Raw genomic sequence first — 25450 nt, 5'->3', positions numbered from 1 at the left:
GCTAGGAAGAGAATTAATGGTGGAACCAGTTATACAATTCATACAGAACATATATTTCCTATTGCAAAGTGGAAATGATAAGAGCTTTGGAAAAATTCCCTGTATATAAGCTTCAAATGAGAAGTGACTACTGTTGTGTATGTTAATAGTGCCAACATAAAAGGAAAATCAGAATCTGATTTTGAGAAACCGTTTGAGAAAGGCTGAATTTATAAACAAAAAGCAAAGAAAATTACAGCCACAGGAACAGGCCCTGCAAGCCTACACCAATCCAGATCCTCTATCTAAATCTGTTGCCTATTTTCTAAATGTTTGTACTGTTTTGCTCCCTGCTCATTCATGTATCTGTCCAAATACATCTTTAATGATGCTATCGTGCCCGCCTTTACCACCTCTGCTGGCAACGCATTCCAGGCACCCACCACCCTCTACATAAAGAACTTTCCACACTATCTGTCTTAAATGTTTCCCCTCTAACCTTGAACTTGTGACCCCTAGTAATTGAGCACCCCCCTCTAGGAAAAAGCTTTTTGCTATCCACTCTATCTATACCTCTCATGATTTTATAGACCTCAACCAGGTTCCCCCAAACCTCCATCTTTCTAATGAAAATAATCCGAATCTACTCAACCTCTCTTCATAGCTAGCCCCCTCCATACTAGTCAACATCCTAGTGAACTTCCTCTGCACCCTCTCCAAAGCATTCACATCCTTTTGGTAAAGTGGTGACCAGAACTGTACGTAGTATTCCAAATATGGCCAAACCAAAGCCTTATACAACTGTAACATGACCTGGCCACCTCTTGTACTCAATACCCCATCCATGAAGGAAAGCCTGCCATATGCCTTCTTAACCACTCTGTTGACTTGTGTTGTCACCTTCAGGGAATAATGGACCTGAACACCCAGATCTCTCTCTGCGTCAATTCTCCCCAGGACTTTTCCATTTACTGATAGTTTGATCTTCAATTGGATCTTCCAAAATACATCACCTCACATTTGTCTGGATTGAACTCCATCTGCCATTTCTCTGCCCAACTCTCCAATCTAACGATATTCTGCTGTATTCTCTGACAGTCACCTTCCCTATCTGCTACTCCACCTATCTTAGTGTCATCTGCAAACTTGCTAATCAGACCAACTATACCTTCCTCCAAATCATTTATGCATAACACAAACAACAGTGGTCCTAACACGGATCCCTATGGAACACCACTGGTCACAGGTCTCCATTTTGAGAAACTCCCTTCCACTACTACACTCTGTCTCCTGTTGCCCAGCCAGTTCTCTATCTATCTATCTAGTACACCCTGGACCCCATGTAACTTTGCCTTCTCTATCAGCCTACCATGAGAAACTTATCAAAAGCCTTACTGAAGTCCATGTATATGACATCTACAGCCCTTCCCTCATCAAGCAACTTTGTCACCTGCTCAAAGAATTCTATTAAGTTGGTGAGACATGACCTTCCCTGCACAAAACTATGTTGCCTATCACTGATAAGCCCATTTTCGTCCAAATAGGAATAGATCCTACCCCTCAGCATCTTCTCTAGCAGTTTCCCTACCACTGACATGTGGCTCACCAGTCTATAATAACCTGGATTATCCCTGCTACCCTTCTTAAACAAGGGAACAACATGAGCAATTCTCCAGTCCTCCGGTACCTCACCCATGTTATGACCAATTTTGTGATTTTATGGCAAACAATTTCAACACTGTCAGCAATGAACATGATTGCATCAATATAAGAAGGGCTTATGCCCAAAACGTCGAATCTCCTGTTCCTTGGATGCTGCCTGACCTGCTGCATTTTTCCAGCAACACATTTTCAGCTCTGCATCAATATAATGTCACCATTAAAATAATAGCACAACTATTTCAACAACTTGTATTGCTTTACATTTTTCAATTCCAAGATGATGTCTGGAAGCTTGTGCCCTTCTGGTGATTACTTTGATGATGGATCAGGACATTCAATAAGATGGAGGGGATGGGAGGTGAGGATGTAATTCCACATATTAAAACTGTGGTCAACCTTCCTGTCCTGCTACCAGCTGCAGCCTTTAAACAGTTGATTAATACCCACTTCAGAACCTCATTCCAACCTGCTGGTATTAACTTAGAGCTAATGAGGGCTTGGTATGCATGGAGTACAACAAGCAAATTATGCAGGATTGCCTATGGACTTTCAGAGTATGCCTCATTCAAAGGCACTCAGTGTCTGATCAGGAGGCCTGCCAAGAGGAAAGGTGGAAGCCCCACTAAGAACCGGCCCTTGCTGCTAATGACTCCTCTCCCGACCCCCATTTTGTGACTCCCTCATGCTATTGCTCATCTGCTGACTGAAAGTGTAGATCTTGGATAAGTGTTTTACTGACAACAGCCATTGCCTCCCTATCGACAATGCAGATCAATAACACTCTCCAACTGGCCAGAAGTTCTCAGTGGATATGGCCTTCACCTCTGAGGTCCTTGTTGCTGGGCAAAAGCTCACCACTGCTCTGTCAAGTTCCCGAGTACCACATGACATGGTGGATCTTCCTAGTAAGAGGCAAAAAGCAGATATGACCGAGTCTCCATATGCTCCCAAGACATCCCCTTGGGTGATAGCTTCAAGATTCTGGCCGATATTTCAAATGCATAATGCATTAAAAATAGAAGTCCAATAAAGTGAAAAAGGTATTTGAATGTTATGGAAAAACAAGAATATTGTCAAAGAGAAGGGTTCTGAATGCAAAGGTAGAACAACCTGCCAGTGAATTGCAGTGGCTTAACACAGTGAGCAGAATGGGTGCAAGACAATGGATAAACCAGTGTTAGTGGAATGGGAATTGTGCACAATAATGATAACTTTCATTTATTCAGGGCTTTTAACACAGTAAGATTAGATTAGACTTACAGTGTGGAAACAGGCCCTTCGGCCCAACAAGTCCACACCGACCCGCCGAAGCGCAACCCACCCATACCCCTACATTTACCCCTTACCTAACACTACGGGCAATTTATCATGGCCAATTCACCTGACCCGCACATCTTTGGACTGTGGGAGGAAACCGGAGCACCTGGAGGAAACCCACGCAGACACGGGGAGAACGTGCAAACTCCACACAGTCAGTCGCCTGAGTCGGGAATTGAACCCGGGTCTACAGGCGCTGTGAGGCAGCAGTGCTAACCACTGTGCCACCGTGCCGCCCAAAGCATGGATGCAAGACTGGAAAGGATAAGGGTGAGCCATCATGCTTCAAAAGGAGAGGGGCAATAGGAACATGGGACTTTTAGTGAGCAGAGTTGCAGGCTGTAACACCTGGAAGGAACTATGAAGGACTGAGCTATTCGCTAAGAATTAAAATTAGAACTGAAAAACATCATGGAGTAGGGTTGAGCCAGCAATGGCGAAAATGTATTGAGATTTCAAGAAGTTGGGAGGAAGAGGTTTTGTAAAAGAAGAAGATGTGAAGAAAACAATACTGCCTAACCTGGCTCATGTTAACATAGTTTGCAAGCTATTTGCAACTCATTTGACATTCCAAAATATCTAGCCTCTAGCCTGCTATCCATCATTATTGCAACTACTGATCTGCTCAATCTCCTCTCTATGCCATTACATCCCATTAAAACCTTACTTCTTCTCACCCTGGGCATTCTGTCTGTACAACTCTCATATCGCCCTCCCTTAACTTCAAGGGACACAGATGTGAACACCAATGGAGAACAGCTGCAAATGTGTTGCTGGTCAAAGCACAGCAGGCCAGGCAGCATCTCAGGAATAGAGAATTCGACGTTTCGAGCATAAGCCCTTCATCAGGAATGAGAAGAGTGTGCCAAGCAGGCTAAGATAAAAGGTAGGGAGGAGGGACTTGGGGGAGGGGCGATGGAGGTGGGATAGGTGGAAGGAGGTCAAGGTGAGGGTGATAGGCCAGAGTGGGGTGGGGGCGGAGAGGTCAGGAAGAGGATTGCAGGTTAGGAGGGCGGTGCTGAGTTGAGGGAACCGACTGAGACAAGGTGGGGGGAGGGGAAATTAGGAAACTGGAGAAATCTGAATTCATACCTTGTGGTTGGAGGGTTCCCAGGCGGAAGATGAGGCGCTCCTCCTCCAGCCGTCGCGTTGTTATGTTCTTCTCACCTACCACCCCACCAACCCCCACTGGTTCTCACCTACCACCCCACCAACCTCCGCATACAACGTATCATCCGCTGCCATTTCCGCCACCTCCTAACGGACCCCACCACCAAGGATATATTTCCCTCCCCTCCCCTATCAGCGTTCCGCAAGGACCACTCCCTTCGTGACTCCCTCGTCAGATCCACAACCCCCACTAACCCAACCTCCACCCCCGGCACCTTCCCCTGCAACCGCAGGAAATGTAAAACTTGCGCCCACACTTCCACACTCACTTCCCTCCAAGGCCCCAAGGGATCCTTCCATATCCGCCACAAGTTCACCTGTACCTCCACACACATCATCTATTGCATCCGCTGCACCCGATGTGGCCTCCTCTATATTGGGGAGACAGGCCGCTTACTTGCGGAACGCTTCAGAGAACACCTCCGGGCCGCCCGGACCAACCAACCCAATCACCCCGTGGCTCAACACTTTAACTCTCCCTCCCACTCCACCGAGGACATGCAGGTCCTTGGACTCCTCCACCGGCAGAACATAACAACGCGACGGCTGGAGGAGGAGCGCCTCATCTTCCGCCTGGGAACCCTCCAACCACAAGGTATGAATTCAGATTTCTCCAGTTTCCTAATTTCCCCTCCCCCCACCTTGTCTCAGTCGGTTCCCTCAACTCAGCACCGCCCTCCTAACCTGCAATCCTCTTCCTGACCTCTCCGCCCCCACCCCACTCCGGCCTATCACCCTCACCTTGACCTCCTTCCACCTATCCCACCTCCATCGCCCCTCCCCCAAGTCCCTCCTCCCTACCTTTTATCTTAGCCTGCTTGGCACACTCTCCTCATTCCTGATGAAGGGCTTATGCTCGAAACGTCGAATTCTCTATTCCTGAGATGCTACCTGGCCTGCTGTGCTTTGACCAGCAACACATTTGCAGCTGTGATCTCCAGCATCTGCAGACCTCACTTTTTACCAATGGAGAACAACTGACAACTATTTGGCTGCATATTTAAATCACGAGAGCAGATTCTGCTCTCCTTTGCCAAAGCTACTATTCCAGCATCATCTAGGAACACAACAGTAATTCAAGGATTCTCTTCTTTACTACAAACCATCTTGTTATTTACATCTCCCATGTCTCCTCCACTATTATCCCAACAATAAATGTAAGGAGTTCATGGACTTTTTTTTATTACTCTTGAAAACCAATTACCCTAACCAAGCTTGAAGTTATCTGTTCTTGAATCTACTTCTTTGGCTCCTTGTCAAAATTCATTTTACACTGCTCTTGTGAAACTACTTCAGATATTTTACAATGTTCAAGGTGCTATATAAATGGGCATTGTTGGTTAAAATTTGGTGAATGAGTAGAAATGCATGCTCGAATTAGCATATTGGGAAAAAATAGACTATCATGAGGAGATTTTTTTTGTCTCCAGTCTTTCATCACAATATCAACTAATTTGATAAAACCCTTGCTACCCATGCACAGCGCATATTAAAGTTAATATTAGTTGTGCTGTATATGAAAAGTTCTAAAAATAAAAGTATTTAAGTGAAGAAATAGATTTTTAAAAAACCATGTTTAGCTTATGTGTTGTTTATAATTAACCCCAACAGATATTAAAAATGAAACTCACCTGATCTTTTACAACTGATACTAAAATATATTACTGCCAAGAAGTGTTAGGTTGAAGGTTCAGTCCAAACTCATGATCTTTTACTGTGAATTTGCATAGTGAGTTTGAGGTCATCCATAATTGTCAGTGTTTGAATAAGAACATTACATTGTGTAAGAGAGATGGTTATTGCTTTGTATATAGCATTATAAGCATTAAACTGATCAATTTTCAAATTTTGTACAGCACTCTTTTTGGATTTGGGACAGGAGTTGTAAAGGGTATTCATTGTACTTGTGACAAAGATGATAATTATGGATGGCCCCATAACACAGTGTGGCTTTGTTCTATCTTTATGTTAAAAGTATAGTGAAGTTGAACTGGCTAATCCAAAACCAGTCTGGATTAGTTTCATATTCATAGTTGAACGTGTTTTTCACATTTTACCCAGGCTGCACCAGATTGTGGATGGCTTATAGAAATCCACCTGGGAACTTGACTAATATTCTCAGGTGTTTTAATAACTTAGACACAACAATACAGATCATGCTAAATATTTTATTGTAAAAATTTACCTCTTAATCAAACCTATTAAATGATTTTACTTTGAAGCTATATTTTAAGGTTTTAATTCAATTTCTGTCCTACATTATCCTGTGTAAGGCCTGCATTATCTTATAATACATTTCAATGTAAATGAGAAATATATCCTCGAGGATTGGACTACAATTAATCTTAAATATTTAATATTTTCAGACATTTTCAACGTTTTTCACATTTAAAAGTTTAGAGATATGCACCTCTCAATATCTGACAATACTATATCAAAAATTCAATTTTTCTGAATTCTCAATCCAGCCAAACCTCCTGCCTGCTTCAGACAGGATAGACCAAGCATTTCTTTATGAACAAACCTGATGATTAACTATAAAGCGCTAACATAGTTAACATTACTCAGAATGGATTACGAAGGGAAGACCCTGTCACCTTCAACAAATTTGGTAAAGTCATAAATAAAGTGAACAATGCATATACTGGGACATGGGACATGTATATTTCCAAAAGACATCTGATGAAGATCTACTTAAATAACAAAATTGACCAAACTCAATTTTTCAGGAATTCAGAGTAAGCCATGGAAGGAGTAAGAAACTGGCAGAGGGCAGAAAACAACAAGTATTCATCTGATGAATTATATAAGGGTTGTGGGGGTGTTTAGGGGAGCAAGGTTGACTACTCAATGGGATACCTTGAGGCTCATTACTGGAACCGTTACTATATAAATTTGCATTAACAATCTCGATTCGGAAAATTAATGTGCAGTCGTCAAATTGTAAAATACACCAAACTGGATTAGGCGAGAAAATGAGACTGAATAAGAAATGACAGTCTGAATGAGGCTGAATATGAAAGTTGGCTGATCAGTGAGGAATGACATTGCAGATAAATGTAAAGTAGTACATATGGCGAAGGAAAACAATGACATGCATATTCCATCAATGGAGCTGATATTGTTAGAAAATTGAATTGAAAGAAGCAGAGTCTTGCAGATTCAACACCTAAATATGTCTTCTGAATGAAAAACAGCAATCAACAAAACTAATAGGATGTTGAATTATACAGTCAAGAAAAGAAGTAATAACTACATTAGGCTGAATTTTATCAAAAATTGGTTGCGTACTTTTTGTAGTGTTTGGAGGGGTATCACTCCATGAGGCCTAGCATATTTTCACATCTCATGCGATTATCCCAAACTCACCGCATTAACTACTTACCACGCCAATGGAACCCTGCAAATCATCTGATGCTAGCTCAATGACCTTCTCTGCTCCACTCAGGTAATGCCACCATCTTCTCTCTGTTAGCTCACACTCACTCTATCACTGCTACTGAATCCACTTCCCAACAAAGGATCATACTCAACTACTGTCACTGTTGCATGCAACATCATACCTCACTCATTCTCACCCATTCTAACTCCCCACACTACTAACCTTGGGTGACCTCTGTGTTGCCCTGTCATTCACTCTAACCCTCATAACCTTTCCCCAACCTACACCAGCAGTAACAGCTGTGCCACCCACTTTCATCGGATTCAATCTCTCCTTTTCTCTCATTCTGGGAGAAAACAACCCACAGTATGGCAAAAAGAACTGGATAAAAACTGGGATGGGATTCCCAACATTTGTCTCCTCGCCACCAAGCAAAGAATCTTTGATTGTGACCAGCCTGACTGACCAGCCTAAGCCCCTGGACTGATACTGGAGACTGTTACCAAGTTACTGTACCAAAAACCCCTGCCTGAGGTGTGTCTCCCTTTGTCTATCTGAGGACAGCTCTCATTCGACTTTGAGACACAGCCTTTTGCTTGAAGCACACACACTACATTTGGTCCATAGATGGCTGGTACACGGTGCTGGTTTCAAATTGACATAGCATTGTGCCACAGAGCAACATATATATCCCCTTGACTGATGAGTACTAGCAACCATAACAAGCTGCCTAGGTTATGTGTTTGTGCTAAAAGACAAGGCAAGACAGAAGTATTGTGAGCCCATTAGCTCTGACTTGAGGGGTCATACTGCAAAAAGGCAAGGCTAGGAGAGATGATGTAAGTAGGCTCAAAGTGAATGAGGACTGATAGGGCAAGCAAGTACCCAGAAGATGCAACCTGATCCAATCCATTGGTTGGGTACGTGTCCCTGTATACAAAGTGTTCTTGCAACAGCATTACAGTGAGAATGCTGGTGTGCTCCAAAGCCCAACATTGCAGTACCTTCTAAATGGATCAGAAATGTACTATGATGATGCAGTGAAGCTGGCACATGCTCGATGCCAAGATTCCTGGATGAGTTGCATGCAGTTGCTATCCATGGAGTATGCCCTGTGATTATTATTTTAAAATAAGCTTTAGAAATAGTACGAGGGTACACTGGTTCAAGCCAGTAGAAGATAAGTTTAGGATTTCAGGAAAGTCTTCATCGTACAGACATCAACACATAGAATGAATATCTAGATGGAGTATTGGAGACAAAAGTCTTGGAATTGTTGAGAAACTGTAGGAGACAACAGTGATGAGGGCTGGAGTGGAACATGGGTTAGTTGAGTGTGAGGGCATGTGCTGTGCTGCGCGTATTTCTCTGGATAGATTAATTCAATTGGGTTGAATGGCCGTCTGCAACTATCATCTTGTGAAGTTCACGAGTAACTATTATGAGTTTTACCTTCCCCAAGTAGATCAGGAAATTGTAAACTATTTCCACTATTCTCATTTCTATGCTCTGTAGGTTGTCTCTTGGAGAGAAATGAGCCAATTCACTACCAGTGCTGTAGCAACAAGATAATCATTTCTAATTTAATTCAGTGAAACTTGGCCTTCTAGTCCCTATAATTAAACAGTCATTGTCTCATAAGCAGGCTTTTTAGAGCTGATAAGTTGTCATTTAATTTAATAAGAGCTGAACCTTCTACTAATGCAGCAAAGTCACTGGTTAGAACTGAAAGGAAGGCGAACCTATAATTTCTACAAGAGAGAGAGTCAACCTGTAGGTTCAACCCCAACTCTTGGCAATCAGCTACAGGCTAGGGAACTCAGTTCTGATCACATTTACATCTATCTGCTACTTTGTCCTTTATAAATGAAGTGGTAATTTTTAAAAATTGATTTTTTAGCACAATTATCTTTATTATTATTGAATAAGACCAAACTCAAACCATCCATTAATTCTAGAGCAGAGCAGAATTTTCCCATCCTGCATGGTGTTAACAATGGTAGTAAAGGTGGGAAAATACAGGGAGAATGAAAATACTTTTCCTGACAGAACAAACTCACAAAGGCAGCAGTCCCCTCAAAGACAGAGCTCCTAAATTTGTTTGCACATATGAGATGGTTTTGTTGCTTCAGCCTTATTGCAGAATTTCAGGATTGGCCACATACATAATGTCTTTCCATGTGGTGAGGTCACTGGAGCCAGATAACCAAGAGAGCACAAATGACTTCCTTTTGAAGTGTTTTCAAGCAATGCAGAAACACTAGATATTGATTATTGCTCCTCAAATCACTAGTTGACCACTGAGGAAAATGATTGCAGCTCTTGTGTGCTGGCATGCAGCATGTAAACCAGCTACTGCAGCAACTTGGCAACAGATGGTAATGCTGAAAACAGCAACTCACAGTGACAATTATTGGCTTCTTTCAGCACTTGTGACAAAACCTTTCTCTCAAGAATTGATTCTTCAGCCATCAGTATGTATGCAATATGAAGATACCTCATCTGAAGTGAATTTGTTTTCTTATGGTCCGTCATTTTTCATGGATAGAAGTATGCTTGCCATGGCCATTCAGCTCCTGTAATTTTAACACCTGTAAGAGACAAGCACATAAATTGTAAAGCACGGTCTTTCTGACAAAATTGTGGAATAGTTGAGTGATTAATAGATAAAGGTAACTTCATATAGCTTTTTGTATTCGTAATTCTCACATCAGTGATGCTGCTATGAGATAACTGAAGCAGCTCTAATGCTTTTTAAGATGGTCCATTCTACTTAAAATGGTCATTTTTGCAGGCAGTGCAAAGATGTGAATACTCCCTTTGCCAACGCCAGATACTGTTTTCTCAAGCCACATGAGCAGAGCAATAAGCCCAGTCACACAGATCAGAATTATAATATTCACAGTCATTGAATATATGGGGCAGCATGGTGGCTCAGTGGGTAGCACTGCTGCCCCACAGCACCAGGAACCTGGGTTCAATTCCAGCCTTGGACAACTGTGTGTGTGAAGTTTGCATATTCTCCTTATGACTGTGTGGTTTTCCGGGTGCTCCAGTGTCCTCCCACAGTCTAAAGATGTGTAGGTTAAATGGATTGGCCATGCTAAATTCCCCATAGTGTCCACAGATGTGGAAGGTGGATTAGCCAAGGAAAATGCAGGGTTACAGAGATAGGGTGGGGGTGTGAGTCTGGATGGGATGCTCTTCGGATAGTCAGTGTGAATTTATTAGGCTGAATTGCTTGTTTTCATGAGGTAAGGATCCTATCATACTTTAATAAGCAGAAAATGAAAGTCATGCACTATGATTTTCAACCAATTGCACAGTACACTTAACAAATACAGGGTGGATTCCATTTCAGCAGCAGCTGAGGTTGTTTGGAAACCACCTGGTTCTAATGTAGTTGTCTATTAGTAAACAGAGGATAAACTATTATTTAGAACTTTCACTTCATGAGTAGCTATTGTCATGATTCTAAGCTGCTGGATACATGGTAACTTGATCAAATCCATGTATTGCTGATATCAAAATGCTAATATTCATCTTTGCTTGAAAACTGAGAATTGCTTTGAAGTGTCCATATCTAACACTCGTATTAGTTTGAAAAGCTGTGCAAATTGATTGTGAGTCTAACAAACAGAGAAAAAAAGTTTATTTTTCCCTCATTCAGACCCCACTTATCTAGTTGTGTTTGCATTTTTCAACTGATAACAGTTAAGTGCTGGGCAATGCTGGCCCACACAAACTGCTGTGGCACTTGTCCCTGTGAAAAGCTTATCTCTGATGGCTTAATTGTTGCCTTAGTCATGCTTTGATAGTATGTAGATGAATTATTAAAGACTGATTTCATTTCAACAACAAATTCTGATTTGTTTCATGCTAACCTCCAATGTCCACACTCTTGGCAGATCTATAACTGGGAGTTAACTCAATATGTATTAGGATATGAATTGGTTTATCTCTATTGCACAGATGTCAATATATCATAGACAGTAATGTGACAGTATAGTCAGTGTAGCTATCTTATTGAAACATGGATGATTCCAAAAGGTTTGATATGCTAATGTTCAGGGAATCTAGTACCAAGAAATGCTGTTTCAAAATAAGGGGGTTCTCATTTAAAACAGAAGTAATATGGAAATTATGAGACAAACTCAATTAAGATATGCCAGAAGGCATTGCATCATTATTTGTCTAGAAATAGAGATTAATAATGTAACATTAATTAATATATTACATTTGGTTAGTTCAAAGAATGACCTTGAGACAGTCACAAACAAACTGCTATTTAAACATATACCAGAATGCATACCCACCAGCTAAGAGTTAGTGCTAACCTATTGATTTGATTTGATTTTTAATACAACTGTAACACAGAATAGCATGAAGTAATGATTCTTCTTAGCTGGAGATCCACTGCAGAACAGGCTTATTATGGGATTTAAGGTCTAGGATTTCTTCAGGAAATGTTATTAATTACTTCGCTCTTTCTAGCCTAGAGTACAGGAAAGCACTACCAACATTTGTTTCTCAAATTAGTGTTTTGAGTGTATTTTTGAATCCTTGGCATACTCCAGTCTGTTAGATTCAAGTTTCACATGGTCATCAGAAGTTAGAAAAGTAGACAAATTGATGGGAGACTGTCAATGTTACTAAATTTTTGAAATACCAATTGTCATAGTGATCTGCTGATTGAAAGGGTTGCCAATTGTGGTTAGATGAAGTATGCTTGTCATGAAATTTGATCATATGGCATTTGGTCGCACAGCACATGATGTCTTCCAACACAGCTTTTCCACTGTATGTAAAGTTATGCATTTACCTTACAATGATTGGATCTTCATTAATTGAGTATTGTTGCTTGCAGATGACATAAATAGCTATCATACAAGAGATTCAGAGAATCAGGTCTACCCAGGTAGATGGAGGAAGAACAAAGGCTGAAAATTATTCCACTGTTTTAGATTGCTCAGCATATCTCTTGAGTAGAGTTGAGTTGGGATGGGTGGCAGGGTTTTCATTTACCATCCTAAATGCTCCCAGACATCCAGGAAGATAGAAAACCCCATGGCAGAATGTTATAGGGGCCTGAATGATGTGGGCTATGGCAAAATTTGTGGCAGAATTACTTGAAAAGCTGCTGATTCCAATCATGTTGTCAGAAGCAGTTTATTGTATCTTTTATGGATCTGACTTGAGGTGGGTTTCTTGTTAGGTGTGGCAAGTTGCAAATGCAGACCAATTATAGATTGCTAAAGGCCTGATTAACAGCATAACTTGCCTTATTAATTTTCAGCTATCTTATCAAGCATCCTGAACAAGCCAGACGTTGAGAATTCTCAACTGGATGTCAGACCGACTGGCAGCTTCAGCTTGCCACTGGCTGCGAAATGCCCCCATGTTGCTCAGCACCAAACAGCCTCTTTGGGCATGTTTCCAGCATGGACTGCAGCTACATGCACCGCTTATCCATGGACACTGGCATCTGACATTAGCCAATTGCCTCATGTTCCTCATAGCACCTCTCAAAACTACTTGCAGACTGCTTATGAAGCAAAGTTTTGCATTTTAGGGTGCACTGGCAACCAACATTGAAAGGTTGCTGCAAGATAATTTTTCACACACAGACAGGCAGCCAGCTTACAGACTGAACCAGGCCGTATCTCAAGGTGACTTGCTTGCTCTCTTAGCTCTTACTCACAGCACCCATGCCTTACCATGCCAGGTCTGTTAACACATCGGCTGTTAAGCCAGAGCCAGAGGCTACCAGTGCAGCCATGTTGATGTGTTCTTTTGCACAGATAAAGTGATAGTCTGCTTGTCACCCGCAAGAGGGTGAGATACCATCTTGCTATATGGTAGACCAAATTGCAAATTTAACATCTACCGCATGTCCCAGCTACCTGTTCAGCAACACAATACATGTTTATTCAACCAAATAACCATGTCAGAAAGTGGGTGGGGTCTAGTCTCAGTCCAGTCAAATGGCTACTGTCTGTCAGAGGATCCTGATGCCATCAATCACAGGCACAGTCTGCACACAGTTCAGGGGCTCGGACACAGTCTGTTGTCTAGTTGGGCTGGTCACGGTTGGGAATATGTCTGACTGCAATTGAGAGAGTAGGCAATGATCAATTCTATAAGGCTATCACAAGGCTCAGGGAAATTGTGTGTTGTCCACTGGGGAGAACAAACACAGTGGTCTGAGTCTGGTCAGCCATATCTAAGTCCTGTTCTTCAAAGTAGGTCGGCAGTCCGGGATGAATAATGTCCTGGGATCTGTCCATTGAACATTGAGGGATGTGCAAGACGCTGAGTTTTTTATTACATGTTGAGCATAGCAAGATAATCTACTTCAATCTGTGTTGTGTGTAAAACCAGAAGTTAGGGAGGATTAGAGAGACTTGCTAGAGGCATGGATCAGAGATACAGAGAAGAAAATATGAAGTTGCAAACCATTGCCTGTTTTACTTTTCTTCTGGATGAATAGAAACAATGTCCATGAGATTCATCTTCCGTTCCAGGACACTTCATATGGGAGAGTTCATAATCTTAGGCAAAAGAAGAGTGGGCGAATGAGAGCAAAGTGGGGGTGAATGGGAATGGCAATTTCTAAGGGAACTGATTAAATAGAAAATAAGTTATAAACAAGTACCCAAAAATGTAAAGAGGCTTGGGAGGAGGCTATTGTGAATCATGAATACCAGCATGGGCCAGTTGTATCAAATAGTTCATTTCTGTGCTATTCATATTATTATAAAATGGCTACTGTTACATCCAAGGTGTAGATATTATTTTGGAGTTTCCCACTGTCTGTTCTTCCAAGAAACAGACACCTGTTTAGTGATTGATCCATGGGCAGAATGTGCGCTGTACGTGGGCTTTCATATTCTGGCAAAAGCATACGTGTAGTGACTGTACCAAGGTCAGGTAGCCCACATAGAATATGAGTTCCCTGATTGGGGCTGTTAATCTGATCCAATCAGGGATCCCTGGCTGACAGATAAAAACAGGAGTGTCAGAGGTTCTGTTCACTCAGAGAAAGCTGGATCAGTGTCAAGAACTCTCCACAAGTAAATAAAGGGTGAATTGGTGCCAGGATATTGGTCTCTGTGGAGTTATTTCAATATGAACATCATGCGGGCCTTTGAATCAAACCTGATCTGGCCATTCCCTTTTTTCTGCAACAATCACTTAGTAGAAATCCGCCTGATGTATCCCAAGCTCCTTTCTCCATCTATTTTCATTCTGGGGCTCAATGGTGAAAAGCATGGAGCCGTGCTAGTGTTTGTGCTGCAATCTATTTACTCAGTGAACCAACCGTTGTGCTATTGATTGTTTCTACACTCTTTATGTTTCACCCGAGAACTCAGACTCTGCCCTGGAGTTACTCCTATCAAACACAATATTTTGTTTTGTTTGAAACTTGGTGTTCATTAAATGATTACCATTTTCCAATAAAAGCAAATAGTTGAAGGGGCATTTTTTTATAAAAACAAACCAGCAAATATTTGAGGTCCAAAGTACCTCTGAATTTCCTTCATTCAGCTTTATTATTCCTACTATCTGAAAACTGTGCTAATATTTGGACCACACCCTAGTGCAAAAAGCCATTCACCTTGGCATTTTCTTCTATTTATAAAGTTTCTGTTGACTTGGGCAGAACCTATTCCAAAGAGGCTCATTATTTGACCTTTATATGTTGGTCTTTCTAACAAAGAGGCAGATTGGCCAGATAGATTTTCTTGCCATTGTTCTATTGTCAGGGATTTTTACCTCTTGGTGCTTAGTAGGAAGTGCAAACAAAATGTGATGAATGGAGAAAAATCTAATTATGTAAAGAGAGATCAATAGCCTTGCCAACTTGAAAATCCAAAGGTTCACATATGTGATTTCTGAGAGTGACAGTGTACAAGGTAATGCAAAAGTATACGTCATTTTAAAACTCAACAATTGCTGATTGATAATGCCATCCTTTCCTTTTCCAAGTAATGCTTTAAATATTTTGTCTAAATAGTAAATGGTCATGATAATCTGAGAAGTCTATATCAAACTTGTCCACGAGAGTTAGTAACATTAGTGATTGAGGATAGCACACAACATTGTGTTGTCCAGCAGCTGGGCTGTACACAATGATGACCCCAATAACCCTTTCCTGCCTTCTTTTCATACATGAGCATGATAATAAATCAAGCAATAACACAGCTCTCCACACAGCCATTGACATAAACACTAGTTTTCTATAAACACAAATAATCCAAGAACAGAGTACTTAATAGATTTGTGATTTGATGCAAAAGAAGCCACATATCCAATAGCAACTAATAGTTCATTTCTCAAAATTGATAATGTACAAACCAGACCTTTGTGGTTATTTCCACAGAATTTTGTCTTCAACTGTTGTATTTTTTTTCCTAGTTTTTATTTGTCAGGTGAAACCCTTGATTCCCTGTTGCTTACAGCTGTCAAAATTTCAATGCCCATAGTGAAGGATGGAATTTTAGAACTTAGTTTTCATTCACTTAGAATTTTTATTTACATTATATGCAATGTACCTCCAACAAAAAAAAAGTCCTCTTTTAGCCAGCTCCAAGATGATATTTTTGAATCAACTTGTTCATTGATGTTATTAAACATTTCTGAAACAGATGGGGCTGGAACCCAGACCTTTTGGGCAAGAGGTAAGGACACTACCACTGCATCACAAGAGCCTTTCTAGTCTGCTCCAACTGTACCAAATTAACAGTGTACAAGTGTGGATTAATGTGGAGGAAAGCACAGAATGTTCATAGTCAAGTCATGCTTAATCAACTTGATTCAGCATTTTTGATGAGGTAACAGAGGGATAAGAAGTGAATACAGTTAAGGTATTGTGCACAGATTTCAAAAGGTAATAAACTTGTCAGCAAAATTGAAGCCCATGAAATGAAAATGACAGTGGCAATTCTGATACCAATTGGTTGAGTGACAGGAAACAAAGTAATGGAGAACAGTTGTCTTTCAGATTGGAGAACGGTATGCAGTATAACTCTCCAAAGGTTGACACTAGGGCCACTACTTTTCTTTGGGTGCACAGGACGCAAAGGCAGTATTTGAAAATGCCACTAAAGTTAGAAGTACAGTGAACAGTACGAAGGATATTGGTAAATATCACAAGGGCTGGTGCGTGGGTGGAGAGGTAGAAGATAAAATTTAATGCAGATAAGTAACAAATAATACATTTTGGCAGGAAAATGAGAAGACATAATTTATAATAAAGTGCAAAATTCTAAGAAGGTCAAAAACAGAGCTCTAGTTGGTGATGTAGTGGTTTGTGCACAAATCCTTGAAGGTAACTGGACAGGTTGAGCAACTGGTTAACAAGGCATATGACACCGTGGGCATAAAGTACAAAAGAAGTTGAATTGATCTTTCATAAAATACTGATTCAGGCTCAATTGGAGAAACATTTCCAATTCTGGCCACTGACCTTTAGGAAGAATGTGAATCAAACCTTTGGACACGTGCAGAAAAGATTCATAAGGGCTGTTTATTAAAGAACAAATTCAGTTATACAGATAGGTTTGAGAAATTGGGATTGTTTCCTTCAGAAAACAGAATGAAAGATGATTATTGATAGAGTTGCTGAAAATAGTGAGGAGTCTAGACAGGAAATACATATAAAGAAAATATTCCCATCAGCAGAAGAGTTGACAACTAGAATACACCAATTTAAGAGGATGGGCAAATGAAACAGAGAGAGAGGCAGAATAGCCTGGTATTTTTTTCTCTTGAACATCAGAGGCTGAGGGGTGACCTTATAGAGGTTTATAAAATCATGAGGGGCATGGATAGGGTGAATAGCCAAGGTCTTTTTCCTAAGATAGGGGAGACCAAAACTAGATGGCATAAGTTTAAGAGGAGAGGGGAAAGATTTTAAAGAAGGATCTAAGGAGTAACTTTTTCCATGAAGAGGATGGTGCATGTATGAAATGAGCTGCCAGGAAAATGGTACAATTACAGCATTTAAAAGGCATCAGGATGGGTATGTGAATACAAAGGGTTTGAAAGGATGTGGGCCAAATGTTGGCAGATAGGACTAGAACAGATTGGGATGAATGGTCGTCACGAACATGTTGGACCAAAGAGTCTGTTTCTGTGCTGTATGACTTGATAACTCTATAAATGGTTATAACCTGGATTACACTGAGAGTATGATGGAAATACATTCAATTTCTGCAAGGAATTGGATAAGCACCTAAACAGCAGTGGGTGTGAAAGTTTCAAGGTAGTTGGACTAGCTGAGTTACAGAGGGCCAGCATGGACATAATAGGATGAATGGCCACCTTCTGGACACATAGAATCTCTACAGTGTGGAAACAGGCCCTCCGGCCCAACAAGACACAGAATCGAACCTGGGTCCCTGGTGCTATGAGGCAGCAATGCTAACCACTGAGCCACCGTGCCGCCCCATTCTGTGATTCTAAGATTTTGCTCTAACTTTGGTGTCCAAGGGTGATTGTTATATTTAACTCAGTACTTATGTTGTTTTGTTTTATTTTTGGCCTGTTCACTGTTGTAAGCACCCACCTAAAAATAAAATCTTTAATTTCTGTAGTGTTGTTCATAACCTCTGAGGTCTTAAAGTGTTTCCAGCTAATTAACTAACCCGATCTTCTGATCCCTGGTTTTTTGTGGAAACATAATATCCAATTTGCACACAATCACATGTCACAGGTAGCATTGTGTTAATGACCTGAATACAATTTTAATGGTGTTGATTGACCGATTTATAAAAGGGAAAATTGTTCTCCCCTGCTATGAAACAGCTTCATGAAATCCTTTACATTCCTCAAAGAGAGCTAACATAGCCTTGGCTTTAATGGATAAACTGAAGGATGACCACTCCTGAAAGCCAAAGCACTCTATCCGTCTCAGCCTGCACTTTGTGTTGGAGTGGGACTTGAACCAACATCCTCTGATTCAGGCAAAACAGCTACACCATTGATATCCATGGTAGAATCTTCTGGTTTTGGCAAATGTCTTGTTCCCTTATTCAAAAGATGCTGAGACATTGAGCTAACACCTGAGGACTAGGTCTGCCAGTCCAATCTTCCTCTATTCAGGCTGTTCAGAATTCAGAACAACCTCGGTTGTCCAAATGGCAATTATCTGAATTTCGGATTATCCAAACAAGATCTCAAGGTCCCATAAAAACATTGTCCGTTATCTGAACAATTGGTTATCCGAACAATCAGTTATCTGAACAAAATACTCCTCGCCCGTCTCATTCGGATAACCGAGGTTGTTCTGTACCGTCTTTCATTAAAATCAAATCCCCGGGGCAAAAGTCACACCATTAAGAGCTGCCAGCCAATCAGAAGTCAGCAGGTCTCATTGATTCCATTCCAACTCCGGACTTAGAAGATTCCATTCTTGGTGATGCTAGGTGCAATATGGCTCTAGGAGCAGCTGCACATACCGCGATTTAAACTAAAGGTCTTCTAGTGTCTGGACAGCAGAATGCATACATCCAGTAGGTCACTGACAAATCTGGCATCTTTTATTCTGCCATTGACTGATGATTTTCTGTTACATCCAGTAGGACAGTATGTGTACTAAATTACCCTGCTTTCACCTCACTTGTTAAAAGTAAACTGTGTATATATTACAGTTTTATCATTACATGGAACCTCAAAAACCCTATTATTTTCATCCACATAATTAAATGCACTTTATTATAATTTTCCTGTCAGGAAACATACTTGGCAACACTGTGCAAGCATTGTTGCATTATCAGAAATATAAACTAGCTCTGGACTTACACTGTTTCATACATTCTCATTCGACGTCAGTCAACTGGCATTAGACCATGGCGTAGCTGTGAAATTTGATTGCTTTTAAAGATGCATGAATTATGCCTGTCAATTCATGCAATGGAATAGCTAGACTCTGTTTCTCATATAAAACAAACAACATTTGAATGCAAATCATTCCCTCAAGTTATACCTAAGTTTTCTTTGCAGGCCCCAGTGGCTTTGAAGAAATGACTCTGTTTGTACTGAACAGTAGAATCCACATTCATTGACTTTGCTAACTTAATTGATCTCAGCCCAGGAAATGTTAAAACCTCTGTATTTGTTTTCAACAGCATTTGGTTGGAGAAAGGAAATATTTGGCTAGGCATCTCATGTCTATCACTACACTCCTAGCAGCAGCACATACAGGTAGATATTAGAGAAAGACAGGATCAGACTAGCTATACATGTCAGATATGCTGCCAGCACTTGCTGATGAGACACAAATGTTGGCTTGTGCTTTTCTGGTGATAAGAATTAGGATCAATCATTTGTTCTCTTATTGAAAAAGGAAGATAGTGAAGAACCAGGTCAAATTTTGTTCCAGAGACAGGAGTTCACCTCGACCAGGTGGAGATTGATAGAAAATCCATGGCACTTCCAATGGGGAGATCCAAGGCAATTAAGCACCTGGTCAAGGGTTTATTCTGACTGTGTCTGACTTTTCTTACAAAGATACCCCCAGTAGGACAGAAATCTCATCCCTGAGAGTTGCTAGCTAGTCAGAGACTATTAGCTCTCTATCACCAGTAACACCACTGGGAGTGATGGTCACTGCTGTAATACATTGAGGCCCAGTCCCAAGATCAGTGCTGGACCCCAAGGATAGATGAGTGATGATGGGTTGGAGGGGGGAGGCAGAGATAGGGCAGGGTTGTGGTTTTTCCAATGCCAGATTTTTCAGAGGCAACTAGGTGGACTTTGGGAGATATGGGAAAGCCATGTAAGTCGTGTTTAATCCATCAGCCACTACTAAATTTGGTTATGCTCAGGACTTAAATGGTTCAACAATTTGTCTGTCTTCCTGCTGCTGGCATATCACCTGAACTTACCCTTGACTCCATCTCCACGTGACCTGTTACAATACTGATCCTTGAGGTGTTATATTAGCTATTCGGTTACAAAAATAAACAAGTTGAAAATCTCAGCTATTTCTAAATATGTCTTTTAGAAGAGAAAAAGAGTGTTTTATTATATAATTGCAGCATCAGTTTTAACTCCACTGCTTGGTGGAAACTGGATATTACAAAGTGAAAAATTGCAGAGATATACTTACTATCCCATTCCTGTACTTTCCCATGTTCCTTGGGACCTCTTCCTGAATTGTCTAAGCTATTATCTCTTTCAGACAGGAACCTAAATTTTAATATTGTAATCAGATTCCTATGACTCAATACAAGCATAAGAAATAGGAACAGGAGTAGGCCATTCGGCCCATCAAACCTATCCCACTGCTCGACAAGATCATGGCTGATCTGCCCAGGCCTCAACACCTTTCTAATGCCAGTTCATCAACTCTTTGATATTTCAAAAAACTATTTGCAGTCGCTCCAAATTAATCTAGCCTCCACAACTCCCTAGTTTCAAGAATTCCAGACATTCACTCCTCTCCAGGAGAAAAAATATCCATACCATTTCAGTTTTAAATAAGTGTCCCCATATTCTGAAACTATGTTCCTTAGTTTGAGATTCCCTTGTTAGTGGAAATATCTTCTCAACATAGAATCAGTGCAGAAAGAGGTCAAATGGCCCATCAAATCTGCACTGACCATCCAAACAGCTCCTGTCTCTGCTCTGCACTTTCTTGAAGTTTCTGTCCATTTAAATGACTGTCTTTTCCTTCTGCTGACAAAGTGCGTAAGCTCACACTTTCCTACATTAAACTCCATCTACCAAGTTTTTGCTCACTTACTCACTCAACTGAATAATATCCTCTTATAAATTATTTTTATCCTTATCATAACATGCCCTCTAACTCTTTTTGTCTCATCAGAGAATTTGGATAACTTACAGACTGCCCCCTCCTCCAAGTCATTAATATAGATAACAAATAATTGAGGCACTAGGACTGATCCTTGTGGCACTCCACTAATTACATCTGTCCAACCCTGAAAAAGACATGGGGACTAAAGAAAATATTGGGTTGACAAGCAGTTGAGATATGTATGTTCCACCCATTGGTATCAGGCTGCAAGCAACTGAACCAGCAACAATTAAAATCTGACCAAAAAGTGTTAACTAATTATAGAGCCAGGAAGAGCATAGGCAGGATGCACATTTCATTATTAGATTTTCAAATTAGGTTCAGTCAATCATCAGGATCATCAGGCAGGATTCTGATTTTGTTTACATTTAGTCAGTTACAAACAGTTAGGTATACTAGTTTGAGTACAAGTGTCATGAGAAATTCACTTAGTAATTACAGTTTAGCTAAATGGTTCTCAGGAGATCTTTATATTTTGAAGTATCCTTGACTGTGCGAGAGTCACTCTATTCATATCCATTTGTTTCAATTACAGGTGAGAAGCCATACAAATGTACATGGGATGCTTGTGATTGGCGCTTTGCCCGTTCTGATGAACTCACAAGACACTACAGAAAGCACACAGGAGCAAAACCCTTCAAATGCATTGCCTGCGGCCGCTGCTTTTCACGTTCAGATCATTTGGCGCTCCACATGAAGAGACACCAGAACTAGGTGAAAACCTGTTGCCCAGACAACGAGTGTGACTGATTTTGAAAATGTACAAATGAACAAAGTACTGCCACTATTCCCACACACACATACTTACATACAAACACATCAACAGAAGAGAAATAGTTTCGTTTTTGAGAGGATATATTGTTGGGAAAAAAACAGTTGGTTACCTGGAAATCAATTATACAAAGCTTCTAATTTGCAAAAAAAGAAATAATTTTGTATTATTTATTTTTTATTTCCTGAAAAAAGCCTTCTACGCCTGAAAGATTGTCTAGAAACCATTAACATGTTAAGAAAATAAATTAATCATCAGCAATACTCAGATATTCATTCTACAAATAATAAACTTGGAATTAATTAACACCAGTACTTAAATCATTTTTTTAGTTAAAGAACAAGACAGCGCCTAGTTCAACATGATAGCTGGAAAGTGACTGAAAGCAGTCTAATTATACAAACAACATTTTGATCTTATTCTTCTCCATATTAGTCAACAGAAGGTTATCTTGTTTATTTTAAATAAGCTAGCACCAGGTGAAGAGAGAAATCTGATATGAACATATAACAGAGTTTGGTCAGCCATCCTACTCTCCCTCGAAAATCAGTCTCAGTTGATGGTAACATCATTTTGAGAATCAGCACTACAGAGTTGTAGCAATATACTGTATTTGGCCTGCCCTCCTATCTCAAGGAGCTCAGTATTGCTGAATTTACTTTTATGCATTAATACATTTAGCATATATGTATTAAACATTCCTATTGTGACATCATTCACAATCATTTCTCCCCTCGTGTTGGACAAAACAATGATTTCAAGCTTTTGAGAAAGTAGGTAGAATCAGATGCAACTAACAAGTTCAAAAGAAAAGCAATTCATGTTAGCCTGCAGCATGAATAATGCCTAACATAGTAAAATCCTGAACTGCAGCATAAGCTGATTTAGGAATGCTTCCCATTTCAACTGTGCATTCAGTGAAGAGATTTGAACAGCAGTATGTATCATCCAGACTTTCTTGTGCATCCTAAAATTCCATACTCATTTCTTAGTTAAAACAAATTAAATGTAGCTCTCTTACAATGATCAGCTATTGTGAAGCAATTATAATTAAAGCTGAGAAAAAATGAGAAAAGAAATTTGCAGTTTAACTCCTGAATTAAATTGAAGTGAACATAACCTCAGTATCCTGTACCAAGAGTTCCAGCTTGAAATATGCCATTACTCTTGTTATTATCCCGATGTATATAAATTGCTAAATATTAATTTCATTGACAAAAGGCATTTGAATGTAAACAATTTGCCTTAAAGACATGTTTTTGGTAATCACCATTGTAAAGAAGATTCATTTTTAGAAAGTTCTGGATATAATGCACGGTAGAAAAAAACATTATAATCAACAATTGTCATTGGTTATCCCACCTGTTGTACCTGGTGAGCATAAGCATCACTGTTCGTTATTTTTAAGATTATCTATTTAAAATAACTTTCATCACCTGATTTGGATTAAGGTTAATCTGACCTTGTTTTTAAAATCCCAATGTACTAATTCAGCTAGTTTCCATAAGCACTAGCGACTGTGAAGTTTTATGAAGAAGTTGAACTTAGTAACCAACAATGTTAAATACATTTCCATATATAATCTTAGTATTACTTAAAATGGTGATAATGGATACTCTTCTTTATGTTGCTGATAATCGTTTAAGCTTATGTCTCAGCAATTCATTGCAAGAGAGTTTCCAAAATTAGTGGAAGGAATCATAAAATCTTTATTATTTTTGAACAATTTGTATAAGTACTGAAGACAACAGATAAGTAAATTGAAAAGTGAATTAATGAGATGCTCCAATCACAGTCCATGAAAGACATACATATTAAATTATGGATTTCAGTGTGTGAATACACTGCAGTCATCAAAGTCTATCTGAAAATGCAAAGACTTGAACTGAAGCCTCTCAGGAATTAGGTTATTCAGATTTAATTGGGGGGGGGGGGGTGGTGTCGGAGATCGTGCCAGCTACAGTGCGGAAGCAGCTCAGGAAAGTCAGGCTTGATGTTTGGTCAACAATTATCAATCTGGATATTTGCTATGTTCGGCTGCAAAAAAGGAAAGAAATTTCAGCCATGTTATAATCATAAGCAAGTAATATGTTCTGGAAATTGCCTGTTTGGGTAATGATGCATGCGACCATTAGTCCCAACCCTCATTTATTGTTTAGGTTCACAACTATCCAACATCCCAATGTGGGTTATCACTTTCAGGAAAGGAAGGGAGAGAATTGGATCAGTTCTTAACAATGACATCCACAAATTCTCCGAGTGAATTTTACCAATTTGGTTGAATTTTGGGGAGAAAGTGATTCAGTTAAAATTTTAAATGCAATGTTAACAAGATTGATAGCAGTGATTATTGGTCCTCACCTTGGACCATTCTGGCTGACAATCCAGGAGGTAGCATGGATAAGATGATCTAACACTGTGAAAGAGAATAAGCGATTAAAAACACCCTAAACTACCAAAAAGACATTTAAAAAAAGCTTGATTCTGTAGATACTTAATTAAAAAATAATCGGTTAACTAAATTTACATTAATTTCAAAGTTGCACAAGAAGCTTGCAGCAGAATTAACTTTGATGGGAGATTCAGTGTGGGGTTGTATACTATTGGATGGAAAGTTTACACTAAACTTGTGGCTCATAACGTTTTTAATTATACGTTAGTTTTCTATCAAGTGCCCTAAGAAACATTGGTATGTAAATACAGGGATATCTAGTGATGTATATAATTTTTATAAGACGTTAAAGTAATGTTTATATTCTGAACAAAGGGGAAGACAATGGTGGTAGTTTTGCTTTGGTTTGTTTTAAATGTATCACTTATTTTTTTAAAGTAGTGTTTCACAAATCTGAAGAAAAAAATCAATATGAATGTTTAAAACAAAAATCTTTCAATATATAGTGATTTAGGATTTTGTTAAAAGCTGTACTGTAAAATAAGAGAAAATGAACAAAATAAAATGATGAAACATTATGCTTTCTTTTGCATTTCTAGTTTATTCCATTTTGCCAGGTTACTTGACGTTCTTATTTAGTCAATTTCTGGTGCCAATACCAAGGCTAGTGATTCTTAACTCACTTCTTGAAAATGACTCTTTTATGTTTGGACCGAGTCTGTAATGGTTTAAGAGCTGAGTAGCCCTTGCAGTACCTAAACTAAGCCCAACTGAACAAAATATTGCGTGTAAGTGCGAATTGATAGCACTAACAATGACACTTCCATCACTTCACTGATAATTGACCAATTGGGACTGTAATTGGCAGGATTGGATTTAACATGCTTTTTGTGGACAAGACATAACTGTGCATATTTCCATATTACCTTGTAGATGTCTGTTTTGGAACTGTAC

The 25450-nt window shown here is 39.8% G+C and overlaps 1 protein-coding gene across 1 annotated transcript in view; it reads left to right on the top strand.

Moving 5' to 3' along the window:
• Nucleotides 1–25060, top strand: part of klf5l (Kruppel like factor 5 like) — a 65367-nt gene extending 40307 nt beyond the window's left edge. Inside the window, exon 5 of the mRNA XM_060832722.1 lies at nucleotides 21868–25060. Within this exon, the coding sequence (XP_060688705.1) occupies nucleotides 21868–22046 (179 nt within the window). The 3' untranslated portion in view covers nucleotides 22047–25060. The remainder of the gene's footprint in view (nucleotides 1–21867) is intronic.
• Nucleotides 25061–25450: the final 390 nt, after the last annotated feature.

Source organism: Hemiscyllium ocellatum, chromosome 11, assembly GCF_020745735.1.
Source record: "Hemiscyllium ocellatum isolate sHemOce1 chromosome 11, sHemOce1.pat.X.cur, whole genome shotgun sequence".
Classification (NCBI taxonomy): Eukaryota; Metazoa; Chordata; class Chondrichthyes; order Orectolobiformes; family Hemiscylliidae; genus Hemiscyllium; species Hemiscyllium ocellatum.
Note: the sequence above shows the minus strand (reverse complement) of the source record. Positions and strands in the feature narration are given on the sequence as shown.